The sequence below is a fragment of the Grampus griseus genome (genome assembly GCF_964374135.1).
Source record: "Grampus griseus genome assembly, chromosome: 18".
In the NCBI taxonomy this organism is placed as follows: domain Eukaryota; kingdom Metazoa; phylum Chordata; class Mammalia; order Artiodactyla; family Delphinidae; genus Grampus; species Grampus griseus.
Genome location: NC_139012.1, coordinates 14,433,132 through 14,447,305, shown reverse-complemented (window position 1 = coordinate 14,447,305; position 14,174 = coordinate 14,433,132). Strand labels below are relative to the sequence as shown.

Sequence of the window (14,174 nt, the reverse complement as noted above, 5' to 3'; positions counted from 1 at the left end):
GCACATTGGGGGAATAGGATGACAGAATACTACATGTGGATTGAAAATGTAATCCAAACCTAAATGTCTTCCCTCATTTTGATACACTACCATAAAAACCACTGAACCATACTTCCAAGGCTTGGGTTTTAGCAACTAAATGTGATTGATGCAGATATAACCCCTCTTTGTTACCTTTTTCTTCCTCTGAAAGTTCTTCTATTGGTTCCAGTATGTGCGATGAGAATGCCTGTTCTATTAATGAGGAAAAATAAGAATAGTACAAATAGGACGACAGCAAAGTAAAATTAGTTCCTTTCAAACAATTTTGAAAGATATCGTTCCATAGTATTTTAACCATGCCTAAAATAGCAAGAATTTACTGGGAAAAAAATATTAAGGCAGCCAGTTAAAGCTGGTCGCCTTTCCATAGTATCTTCCCTTGCTACGTATTTTCTGTTAACTCCACTCTCAGGAAATTACATTTTAAATAATAAAGTTAAAATTTATTGCTCATCAACTTAGTGCCAGACATGATTTTTTTAAGGCACAAGAACACAACTGCAAAAGATCTCCTTCACTTATCTCTAAAAATATTTTCCTTGTATCTTGACCAGGTGGCTAGATAGAAAATTATTGAAAATATTCAATTTCCAAAGATAAAAAATTCCCAGGGCCTTGGGATTCCCACTTCTTGCCAGCCCCAGGGTCTTTAAGTGGAAGGACCAGAATGGTAAAAGGGCAAGGAGAGGTATCCTGGGGTCAGCAGTAGGACCAAGACCCATTCTTATACACCTTCGAGTCCCTAAACCACATTTCAAGACCTAGTTCTGCTCCCAGAGAGTCACCAGGGTGAAGGTGAGGAGATGAGAAACGAAGATGGGCTTTTCCCAATCCCACCGCAGAACAGTGGCCGGCGGAGATGAGGCCTCTGGGTGACTTCCCAGGGAAATGTCACTGTGCCCACACAAGGAAACCCGCAGGCAGCACAGATAAAGCAAACCCCATCCGGTCAACAGAGGGAAAGCTCCTTCTTGGTTCTCCAGGTTTTAGCTGAAGGTCTAACTAACCACAGCAGTCAGGCATTAGGCACAGAATGAAATGCAACCAAAAGTCTGACTTAGGAGGTGCCTGGGCCCCTCATCGTCAGCCTGGAGACTGACATGGGGCACCTGCCCAGAGAGCTCTCCACCTGCTCCCACAAAACGGGGGTCATTTCATCCTGCCACCAGACCCCAGGGTGGGCGAGTGGGGAGGCTAATGATAGCAACAATTCCTGCGTGCTCACTGGGCTGCCAGGCACAGACCTAAGAGCTTTGCACGTATCACCTCGGATTTACTACCTCCTACTTTGAAGGTCTGGCTTTTGATTTACTAAAGGGTGTTTCTGATACTCTATTTTAGGCATATACAAATATACACATACACACACATATAATAGGAATATACAAATAAATACGTATTATATTTAGGTGTTTAAAAATAGGCTCTTACAGCTTGTTCAGCAATCTACTCCACATATCTGACATTGACTGTATGGGAGAAATGCATTTTAAACTACTTTCAAATGAACTTTCGGAACACAGCCTATAGTAAATAGGAGTCCACTTTAATTTTGAAATGTAAACATGGCCCCACAAAGGAGCATGTAATTCCATGTAACATGTAACACAACTGTTGAACACCAAAAAGGTGCTTTCATATTTGTTATTCAGCATCAAGATTTTAAAGTTATACAAATAAAGAAAAAAAATGTGTACCTATGTGTGGCAAGGGATGTTAACTAGACTTATTTTTTTGCGGTACGCGGGCCTCTCACTGCCGTGGCCTCTCCTGTTGCGGAGCACAGGCTCCAGACGCGCAGGCCCAGCAGCCATGGCTCACGGGCCCAGCCGCTCCGTGGCATGTGGGATCTTCCCAGACCGGGGCGCGAACCCGCGTGCCCTGCATCGGCAGGCGGACTCTCAACCACTGCGCCACCAGGGAAGCCCTAGACTTATTGTGGTGATCATTTTGCAACATATACAAATGTCAAATCATTATATCGTACACCTGAAATTAATATGTTATACGTCAACTATACCTCAATAAAAAATTTAAAAATTTAAAAAATAAAGTTATACAAACAGACTATTCTACTAGTTTGAACTGCTGAAAACAGGTTTTAGGAGGATTAAGCTAATCTCATTTTTTTAATTCACATGGTTTATATTTTATTGTACTTTATGAAAATGACAAGAATAAAGTTATGAGGAGAAGTTTTATAAAATTTTACAAAATCATCATATGCATTTTATTATCATTATATTACAGGGATAATCCTATGACTTATCTCTCGAGTCAGGATTAATTGTCAAAATCTGACATTTCCTGCAGCGATGCAGAGGGCGGAGGAGGGGCAGATTCCCGAACCTGGGCTCCTATGATAATAAAGGCTGAGGAAGTGAGGTTGACCAGACCCCAGCTCCCAAAGCAGACTGATGTCCCAAACTGGGAAGGAAGGCCTGCCATTCTCATGCTTTATAAGCCACAGGTCCAGCCTCCAGTTCCTGCCCCGAGCTGAGATCTCCAGGGTGAGAGCTGAAACTCTTGGGGGCTTGAGTTTCCCCTCCGAACTTGCCAAGGCCGCCAGAAAAATCCTTATGTCGGTCTCCCACCATTACCTCCAGAAGAAAAACTCCCAGACTTTCACCAAGCCCTCTCTCCACTGGCTGCCTCTGTTGGACCTCATCACCCCCACCCTAGAAGCTAACGGTTAGCCAGTGCTTGCTCAGCGGCTTTTGCTCCAAAGGCCTTGCTTCATTCTGTGCGTACTGCAGCCCACTGAAGTAGCCAAGACTCTTCTCCCCATTTGGCAGGTAAGGTAAACCTAGGCCCCTACAGTTTCATTAGTCAACCGTGAAACCAGACTGTCTGCTTCCAAACTCCAGACTCTTGGCCACGAAGCCCCAGTGCTTCCCTACGGGTGCTGCTGGGTTTGTCTTCTGGAATTTTCTGAATGACACCACCGTCCACCCAGTACCTGAGCTCATCATGTTCTGAGCCTTCTCTCACCTTCGGCCCCCAATCACTTGCACAGCCTTTCCACCAATCCCATGGAACAGCTGTTACATCCACTTCCTTCTGTTTCATCACCACAACCCGATTCTTAGGTGAGGAATCTCTTAGACTGTTTCTAACATACCCAAGTGATCTCCCAGCTCAGGTTCTTTGAACGCATCGGTCAGGCTAAGCTTCCTGCAGCCCAGCTCTCCAATCCTGCCATGCTCAGCCTCAGAACGTTCAGCCGCTACAAAATGCCACAAGGACGACCCAAACAGCTTCAGCCCAGCACTCAGTGGCTGCCGTGAACAACCTAAACCAGCCTGTCCCTCAAATCTCTTTTTTTTTTTTTTTTGTGGTACGCGGGCCTCTCACTGTTGTGGCCTCTCCCGTCGTGGAGCACAGGCTCCGGACGCGCAGGCTCAGCGGCCATGGCTCACAGGCCCAGCCGCTCCGCGGCATGTGGGATCTTCCCGGACCGGGGCACGAACCTGTGTCCCCTGCATCGGCAGGCGGACTCTCAACCACTGCGCCACCAGGGAAGCCCCTCAAATCTCTTGCATACTCTATGCTCAGCCAAACAATTCGTCTGCGCCAATAGCTCACATCCAGTGCTTTCCTGCCACCTTTCGGTCCTACTTTTTGCTTTGTCTCAGCTGAAAGGAGCGTGCCCCCTCCCAGGGGCAACCCATGTCTTATAACTGACGGCCTCGATCCAGGAAAATTCCCAAGTGCCCACCCCAGCTCTAAAGCTCCTGGTCAGACCTGCTGAGGCCTCTGCTGCAGCTGCGTATGGGATCAACATCCCTTTAACGCCCAACCCTGCTTCTCTCACAGGTGTTGTCTGAGAGCACTGCCCAGAGAGCACCCGCAAACCTCCAGCCCGGCGTCTGCGTCCCAGGGAACCCAACCTCAGCCGGTGAGGAATCATGAGATTTTTCATGGTAAAGGACCTCATCAAGCTTTGAGATAGAACAAAGGGAAAGACAGAGAGGAAGTTGGGCTAATTAATGCTGTGTGATACGTGACCAACCCTCCCTGTGCCCCTGCCCCCAGCACCCGGGGAAGCTGCCACAGCTGGGGGTGGCCAGGCAGTGGGCCACCATCAAGCCTCCTCCTCTGCCCCTGCCCATTGAGATGCTCACAAATCAGCTTTGATCCCAATCCAAGGGCTGTGGGCCTCGTGCCAGGTCTGGCTGGCATTTAAAACGAGCATTTCAATCCCAACAGATGCCAGCAAGGGGGCATGGCTGATTCAGGCCAGGGTCCACACAGGACACAGTGCTCTAGGACTGACAGAATCAGCCCCAGAGAGCATTACATGCCTACTGTATGCATCCTTTTTCAGGTACCAAAAATATAAAACAAAGAAAATATGGCCCTCGTGTAATGCCAGATAGGAGGCTCACAAGAACAAGGTGGGAAACAAAAGAAACGAAAACACGTGTTGAGGTACAAAAAAGAAGTAGCCAGCAATGCCTTGTAAAAAATCAACCCTACTACTGAACAGCACAGGGAACTCTATTCAGTACTCTGTAATGGACCTATATGGGAACAGAATCTCAGAAAGAGTGGAAAAAAATCAATCTTAAAAAAGGAGGCAACAGAGAGACTTTAGACCTGACCTAAATAAAATGAATAGAGAATAATTGCCGGAGATAATTTTCTCATATCTTCAATATTAAAGACATTTCTACAGGTCAAACACACATTTTATCTCTGTTACTGGTTCAAAGGAAAAAACCCTGCATGTTCTAAACACTTGTAAATAATAACATCCAATATGTGAAGAATTTATGCAGTACGTATTATAAACACATGCCAAAGGGAACCGATCCACCTGAAATGATCTTAGGAAAAAAAATAAGGGGCCATAAACACTTCATGAGTCAGTCAGTGAGTAAAAACGATAATTACAAAAGGCCATGATATATGGACCAAAATATTTATGAAGACAAAAGAGTCCAACTCGACTGACCATGGATTTAAGTCCTAACTAACAGGCTAAAAAGAAAAGTGGAACGAAGTAATCATTAGATTCCAGAAGCATTTGTAGGTAAGACAGGAAAAAGGTGGTCCCCCTCCCATCCTAATTCATTTAATGTACAGCAGACCTTAGGAAAACAATATATGAAAAAGATACTATAAAAACTGTTAGCACCTTAGCTGTATAAAAATAAAACATGTCTATAAATATTCACCCTGTCTACTGGATCATGTTAGTAACAATTACCAGTCTGTGGCCTGGGCCAAGAACTGGATCCTGGCGGCAGTTCCATCCAGTGGTTCCTACTTTTTTCTTTTGGTTTCCATCACATGTCTTTTCTAGCTTTTTTCCAACCAACCACTGAAACTGTTTGTTTAAAAGAGGTGACTTGCTGCCACATTGAAAGTTATAAAAACAGTCACATATGCCCTGTGGCATGTGCTGGTTGGCTGGTCTAGTAGAAAGTCATCCTCTTACCCAATACCTATGACTTTCCCCCAAATATCATAAATGATCCAAGTACTACCCAGAGCTAAAATCTGTACCTGTGAGCCCAGCAGTAGATACGTTTTATACTTTACGACTGGTGGGTATGATCAGTTCACAGTAACATTACATAGGAAGACTGCAGTTTCATTAACCGTTTTGCATTCACCAAAATGTTTTGTTTGCATAATTACCCCACACAGAAGCACTTTCAGTTAATAAGTTACCTAACTCAGGGTGGAAACTGTACATAAAACGCTGAGGCGTTGCTGAAACTTACCATGTGCCATTGTTAGACTTGACTTAGCATCCAAAGTCTGTGGGGCTGGGGCATTCACTGAAAAAGCATAAAAAGAAAAAGCTCACAGCGTTCTGTAATTATAGCGTCAGCACCTGAACATGATGACAACCAAATATTCGTCGAATTAGTCAAGATATATACAGACGATGAGGGACAAAAGACAAAGATATTACCGACTAACCTAAACCAATTTCTAAATAACAGCCTATTGAAATATAATTCACCCTCTTAAAATATACAACTCAGTGGGTTTTAACATAGTCAAAGAGGCAGACTATTATACATAGGATGGATAAACAACAAGGTCATACTGTATAGCACAGGGAACTAACTATATCCAATACCCTGTGATAATCCATAATGGAAAAGAATATGAAAAAGAATATTTATGTATAACTGAGTAACTTTGCTGTACAGCAGAAATTAAACAATGTTGTAAGTCAACTATACTTCAATTAAATTAAAAAAATACAGTCACAGCTGTAACCACTATCTAATTCCTGAACATTCTCACCACATGTACACCTCCCAAAAATACCCGTATCTATTAGCCCCATCTCTCCCTCCCCCCAGCCCCTGGCAACCACTGATCTACTTTCTGTCTCTATGGATTTGCTTATTCTGGTCCTTTCATAGAAATGGAATCATACAATTAAATATGTGGTCCTCTGTAATCGGCTTCTTTAACTTAGCATCGTGTTTTCAAGGTTCATCCATGTTGTAGCATGCGTCAGCATCAGCGTGTACTTTTATGGCCAAATAATGTTCCACTGTATGGACAGATAACGTTTTATTTATCTTTTCATTAGTTGATGGACATTTGGGTTGTTTCCACTTTTTAGCTATTATGAATAATGCTGCTATGAATATTCATGTACAATAAACCAATTAAAAAGACTACCCCAATCACTGGGCTGGAAGACACCGTGAGAAGGCATTAATTCAGCCACAGCCTCCAGAGAGGGGTATACCTGATTCAAGTAAGACTGAACACCCTGTACTTCAAACTATCTCAGAAAATTAGATTCCACAGCCTCTCTTCCAATATTTGACAATTCCTATCTGAGGTTCCTCTCTCAACTATTTATTTATTTATCTATTAGTTTACTGACTCTTTCCCTAGCTTATTAGATCTTTAATTCTAATCCTATTCTAAAAAATACTGGCCACAAACTTCAGCTACCCTATAGGCATACAATTTTGTCTTTACAATGGCTAGTGTGAAAGTGTTCGACTCCTAACTATGGGTAAACGGCTAACAATTCTGGAAATATGGCCTTCAAACCCATTTACAACTTGCTAATCTAGATCCAGGTTTGGTAAACTACAGCCTGTGGGACATACCAGCCCCTACCTGTTTTTGTAAATAAAGTTTTTTTTTTTTTGCAGTACGCAGGCCTCTCACTGTTGTGGCCTCTCCCGTTGCGGAGCACAGGCTCCGGATGCACAGGCTCAGCGGCCATGGCTCACGGGCCCAGCCGCTCTGCGGCATGTGGGATCTTCCCAGACCGGGGCACGAACCCGTGTCCCCTGCATCGGCAGGCGGACTCTCAACCACTGCGCCACCAGGGAAGCCCGTAAATAAAGTTTTATTTTATTGTTCCAATATTGTGCTAAGTATAATTAAAGTATAAACAATAATAATTGAGAGTCTTTTAAATTTCCATACTTCTCTGAAATGCTTCTGTTCTCCCCTCAGCTCTACTCCTGGCACTTAAACTACCCTCTCCTCCTGAGCACCTCTCAACCTCTTCAGCTTCCAGAAGCAACATCAAGAGGCCTCAAGAAGCAGCTGAGCAGTTAAAACAATTAGCCCTTTCCGGTCAATTGTGCCAAATTCCCGAACACGCTCATTAATGTCCTTTCATCATCACAAGTCCTGGGCCCATATGAATGGTTGTTCAGTGCCCGGCCTTGGTGCAGGCCCTCTCCCCCGTTATTCAGATTCTGTACACATGCTTTCTTGAATGGAAACAAAAATATTTCAACTATTTATTATTAAGAAAACAATCTGTCCATTTTGAACTGTACAGATTATGTCTTTTTGGATTCTGGCCAAATCCTGACAGCTCCGGAAGACAGCTGTGCTGAGCTGACTTCAAGTGAGCGACTGGTGGGACCATCGCGTCAAACCCTGCAGCACTGGGTCTCAGTGATGCCAAAATGTGGTGGCCACCACACACAGTCATGTGGTCACAGTGTATGACCTTGGGAAATCCAAGAGTACAAACTGCAGCGATGCCGAAGAACTTCTAGTTGTTCCTTTATTAGGCGAATAAGGTTAACAGGTAAGGTAATGAGGTAATAGTAAGGTAACAGGTATGGCTAACCCAAATCACACGGATATTTACAATATTGGGTTGTAGAACTAGGTCAAATCTGGGAACCAAAATAGATCATTACATAATCTCCAAACACACTGATGTTCAAAGACATGTCTCTAAAAATAGTAAGTAGAAGTTATGTATGGGTTTAGCACTTTAAAAATATCTTTAGAACCCTGAGCCTATTATAGAAACTTACTAGGTACAGTTGGGGTAGTCGGCTTAGATTCAAAAGTTTGCCAGGTTAAAGGATTCCCTGAAATAACACGAAAAAGTAAATTAATAACAAAAATCACAAGTTATGGGCTATATTTTGCTAGTGCATAGCCTAATATTCCCCCCCAAAAAAGCAATGAAATTTACCAACATACAGCGACTTAACAAAAAAAGATGTTTAACATACATCTTTTAAAGCTAACTTTTTTCTAAAATTATTTTTCAAATGTGTATGCTGTCTAAGTAATTATACAGTTATTCCTCACTACCTGAACTCTTACTATTCCAAGAGAAGTTATAGGGAACCACCACCCTTCCCAAACCTTTATCTCAAAACGAGGGAAACAAGTGTGTAGGTCAATGTCCAGGCATACCTCATCTTATTGCACTTTATCGTATTTTGAAGATGCTGCATTTTTAACCAATTGAAGGCTTGTGGCAACCCTGCGTTGTCAGGTGATGGTTAGCATTTTTAGCAATACAGTATTTTTTAATTAAGGTATGTGCATTTTTTTAGACATAATGCTATTGTATGCTTAATAGACTACAGTATAGTATAAACATTAACTTTTATTATGCACTGGGAAACCAAAAAAATTTGTGTGACTCACTTTATTGTGATTATTGGCTTAATTGCAGTGGTCTGGAACTGAACCTGCAATATTTCCGAGATATGCCCGTATCTCCCATGGCCCCCAGAAACAGGGAGGAAACCCAGCTCATAACACCCACTATCAATCCCCAGTTGGCATCCCTCAAGTAAACAAAGATGCCTTAATAACCTGAGATGTACAGGAACCAAGACTGGGATCACTCGGAAGAAAACCAGGCAAAAGACAAGCTTTACGCTGTATTGGGAGACCCTGCACTTCTGGCTCCCAGCCCCCCTTCTAGACTAGCTCTTGAATGATACGGAGGTGGATGGCTATCACTGCTACCATCAGTAGGTTGTATATCCCCCACTATACTTGGAACAAACCCTTAACCCCAGCCTACCACAATGCAGAATCGTGCAGCAAGCCACTACAGCACTTTAGGATAATTAAGAGCTTAATATTAGTAACGATAGCCAACACTCATGAGTGTTTAACAGGTGCTCTTTATACATGTTCTCCCATGTCATCCTTGTAACAAGCCTATGATGTAATTACTACCGATATTCCAGCTTTAGAGCTGAGGAAACCGGGGCAGAGACTCACAAAGTTACACAGTGCCAGAGATGGGAGTTGAACCCGGTCTGCCCCCAGACTCCGTACTTTTAATCATAAGGCGTCTTATTGCACATCCATCCAGAGGTACTTACTAAGCATGTATTATGTGCATGACGATACTCTGATAAAAAGGATACGAGACCATTCTATGACAGTTTAGGTATTTAAAATTCTTCAACTCTCTGGGTTGTGGTTAGCACAGCTTAGCACATCTTAGCACTCATGAACCATCGCGGCCCAACATTCTTCTGAAGTCCAGCACACGGTTAGGGAGGCCCGCCTTGCCTCCAGCGCTGGGATCCTGGTCCACTTACCTCTGGGTTCACTGACACTGTTTAATGGTTTACTGGTAAACTCTTTAATCTGCAAAGAAGAACAGTCTTTCAGTGATCCATGTTTGAACTAGACAGGGACATACTGGATAATGGACAGACACTGTACTCAGTAAATGAACCTTTTCACTAAATCCTCCAAAGACACAGGACATGTGGACTTTAACGACATGGAGGCAAATGTTTTATAAAAGCAACATTTGGATTCAGCTGCTTCTTTTGGTAAGGAATTACAAAAAGAAATTTTAGCTACCTTCACATTTATTCTGAATTCTAACTGAATAAATCTGATTGCTCTACGGTATTTTAAAATACCTTTAAACATTATTTTATTTACTTATACAAACAACCACAGGGAAAAAAATATTCTATCTTCTTTATCTTATCCATCTTACAAGTGCTCTAAAATAAAAACACATGTTCTTAGATAAACTGCACTGTTTACATAAAAATGTTGCCAATATATACTCCAAAATACCTGTTGTCTCTGAGTGATGATCAGCTCCTTCTGCTCCTGGAGCCTCTGCCCTAGCTCTTCTATCCTTTTCTTGTAGAACACATTACTTGCATTTAGATCATCTATCATTGAGGTTCGAAGTTTCTCTATATGTGACAGGAGCTGGAAAAAACCAATGAAGAAAGGCATTCATCTGCAAACTGCATGTAAATTTCTTCTTTTGGCAGTTTGTATATACATGCCGTACCTTCTTGCTGGCCTATGTTACCTACACACTGAATAACCCTCTGATCACCGTGTATGAAGGCCCTGGCCCTGGGCTTCATCTCTGTTCCCAGGGAGCTTATGGCCCAAGAAAGCCAACACTGATGATGTGAACAGCGGAGGGAACCTGAGCCGTTACATGAAATCACACAGGGATGAGCAAGGATAAGGATCAAGGCTTCTCCCTCAGAGCAGCTCCAACCCCAAGCAGTACTGTTCTCACACATCCACATGCATCATCCCAGCTGGAAAGTGCACTCCCTGGGCCGGAGAGCCCACCTGAATTATTTTATATGCCCAGCAACTAGCACGGTCTCTGGATCTTAGCAGGTTCTCAATAAATATTTACTGAGAAATGGGAGGTGGAGGGCGTTGGGAGTAGAGGAAAAGAGGAAGGGAGGGAGGGGGAGGGGGAGGGGGAAGGGAGGGAGGGAGGGAACAGAAGGAAGAGAAGCAGAGAACAGATCCAAAGATGCACAGATTCATCTTTTGAGACTTAACCTCAGGGAAGATCAAATACTGGACAAGAATTCAAGAAGAATTTGTTTTCAATAATTTAAGGAAACATTCTTAAAACAACTTCGGAAGTTGCTTAAACAGAAGAGAAAATACCCTTGGTAAATGGCACTAAGGACATTCCAAGCCTACGGCCTGGAAACAGAGACAGGGATGTGCAGGTCAAATAAAGGGGGGTAACTGTGTCTGAGAGAAGCACAGAGAGTGCCTGGAGCAGCATTTCCTAACTGGCGAGGTTTTTTTTTAACAGACACTCAACACGTGTAGAGGTTGCGTTAAGCATTTCATCTTGTTGAATCCACACCACAGCCTCATGGATCCAAGCTTTGACCTCGTTGTTCAGATGGGGAAACTCAAGTCTAGAGAGGTAAGTAGCTGACCCAAACGCAGACAACTTGAGCGGGAAGAGCCCAGACTTGAACTTTCCTGTCTTCAAAGTCAACGCTTTCAAACTTAGTCTATGTCATGAAACGCATTAATGAACTGTACTTGCGGGCTTCCCTGGTGGTGCAGTGGTTGAGAATCCACCTGCCAATGCAGGGGACACAGGCTGGACCCCTGGTCCGGGAAGATCCCACATGCCGGACCCCTGGTCCGGGAAGATCCCACATGCCGTGGAGCAACTAAGCCCATGTGTCAAAACTACTGAGCTTGTGCTCTAGAGCCGGCGAGCCACAACTACTGAAGCCCGTGCGCCTAGACCCTGTGCTCTGCTACAAGAGAAGCCACCGCAGTGAGAAGCCCGGGCACCACATTGAAGAGTAGCCCCCATTCAGCGCAACTAGAGAAAGCCCGCGCGCAGTAACCAAGATCCAACACAGCCAAAAATAAATAAACTTAAATAAATGGAAAAAAAAAAGGGCTTCCCTGGTGGCGCAGTGGTTGAGAGTCCGCCTGCTGATGCATGGGACACGGGTTTGTGCCCCGGTCCGGGAGGATCCCACATGCCGCGGAGCGGCTGGGCCCGTGAGCCATGGCTGCTGAGCCTGCGCGTCCGGAGCCTGTGCTCCGCAACGGGAGAGGCCACAGCAGTGAGAGGCCCACGTACCGCAAATAAAAAAAAAAAAAGAGAGAAAGAAAGAAATCACCAAATCAAAAAGTAACAAAAATGTACCTATCAGAATGGCCAAAATCCAGAGCTTGCCAATATCAAATGCTGGCAAGGATGCGGAGCAGCAAGAACTCTCATCCGTTGCTGGTGGGGATGCAGAGCGCTACGGCCACGTGGAAGGCAGTCTGGCAGTTTCTTACAAAACTAAACATACTTCTACCAAACGATCCAGCAACTGTACTCCTTGGCATTTACCCAAAGGAGCCAAAAACCTACGTCCACACGAAAACTGCACACGGATGTCTATAGCAGCTTTATTCATAATTGCCAAAACCTGGAAGCAACCAAGGTGTCCTTCAGTAGGTGAAGAGATACATAAGCTGTGGTCCATACAAACAATGGAATGTTATTCAACATTATAAAGAAATGAGCTACCGAACCATGAAAAGACTTGGAGGAACCTTAAAGGCATACTGTTAAGTGAAAGAAGCCAATCTGAGAAGGCTACATACTGTATGATTCCAACTATATGACATTCTGAAAAAGGCAAAATTATGGAGACAGTAAAAAGAATCAGGGGTTGAGGGGAGGGAGGGAGGGATGAACAGGCAGAGCACAGAGGATTTTTAAGTCAGTGTCCTGTATGAGACCATAATGATGGCTGCACGTCACTATACATTTGTCAAAATCCATAGAATGTACAACTCAAGAGGGAACCCTAATGTAAACTGTGGACTTTGGGGGATAATGACATGTCAGTGTAGGTTCATCAATTGTAACCAGTGTACCACTCCGGTGCAGAGTGTTGATAATGGCGAAGGCTGTGCATACAGGGTGGGCAGGGGGTATCTGGGAACGCTGTGTATTTTCTCCTCAACGTTGCTGTGAACGTAAAATTACTCTAAAAATAATCCACTTACATTGAACAGAAAAACAATAAAATAACAACAAAAAGTTAATGCTCTCAATCCATACACTGCAGGGTCTTCCCTCTGAAGCGCTCTGTGTTCACATAAGGCCAGACAAACAATAGGTTGAACCAAGTTAAAAGGGTTTCCTGAGTAAGGACTAAAAAGAACCCTACATATCCCAGTGGATGCTAAGAATCTCCCCCCAGGAGGACACTGTCAGGAACCTTCCCCACATTTTTACAGACTACTGGAAGAGTACCCCCAAAAGCAGTTTGGGAAATCTGGAGTTGGAAAACAGAAGGAAAAGTCAATAAAAATGTACAGGGCTCTGGGCGGAGGCTGAGAATCAGCAATATGGGGACTCACTGCAGGGCCCAAGCAGAAAGGGTACGTAAGAAAAACTAAGGGATGGCATCATTTTGATACTGGAATTGAGAATTGACCAGAAAATGTGATAGTCTAAGAAAGAGATAGCCAGAAACTATTTCAAAAGGCCTGTGGCCCTGGAGCTCATTTCTTGTGACCTTCTACCATTTCAAGTTTTCCACTTTTTCTCTACCAGCCACATTACTCCATCCTCCTCTCCTTCCACTGCGTGACCATTCTACAACCTCCCAAGCTCTAAGAGTCTTCTGTTGGGTGGAAAAGGGCATGCCATCATTTATCTGTGGTTCCCTTTGAACTCCTACCAATGTTATTTAAAAACAAAACCAAAAAAAGACTGCCAAGAATCTAGGTAAAGCAATAAAAAGTTGGCAAACGCAACTTCCCTTAAACAGAGAAATACAATATGTGCATTGTAGGAACAGGAGGCACCAATCATGTGGAATAATTAATAGTTTGGTCTCAGGCAGATTACTAAACCTTATTGAACCTGCCTCTCTGTTAGGGTTTAAGAGAAATGAAGGAAGAAGCACGCAGCTTCTGAACAAGCAAAACCAACAGACAAGGGAGCAGCGTAGCCTGGCGGTGGCACAAAACCTCCACGCTCCCAGCACGTGGGGTGAGGGGCCTCACTCACAAGCAGGTCAGGCCTCTCCTTCCTCCAAACCACTGGCAGTCGGTCTTCCTCTCTATGACCACCCACAGTGGCCAAG

At 43.9% G+C, this 14,174-nt stretch overlaps 1 protein-coding gene across 2 annotated transcripts in view; it reads right to left on the bottom strand.

The window, feature by feature from the left end:
- DZIP1 (DAZ interacting zinc finger protein 1) overlaps nt 1-14,174 on the bottom strand; it is a 51,695-nt gene that overhangs the window by 16,008 nt on the left and 21,513 nt on the right. The window contains exons 8-12 of one of the 2 annotated variants that reach the window (XM_082675906.1): nt 10,357-10,497; nt 9,861-9,909; nt 8,319-8,375; nt 5,775-5,831; nt 175-234 (exon numbers count right to left, since the gene is read on the bottom strand). In XM_082675906.1, coding sequence (XP_082532032.1) covers nt 175-234; nt 5,775-5,831; nt 8,319-8,375; nt 9,861-9,909; nt 10,357-10,497 — 364 coding nt within the window. The remainder of the gene's footprint in view (nt 1-174; nt 235-5,774; nt 5,832-8,318; nt 8,376-9,860; nt 9,910-10,356; nt 10,498-14,174) is intronic. The other variant, XM_082675907.1, reaches the window with a different exon arrangement.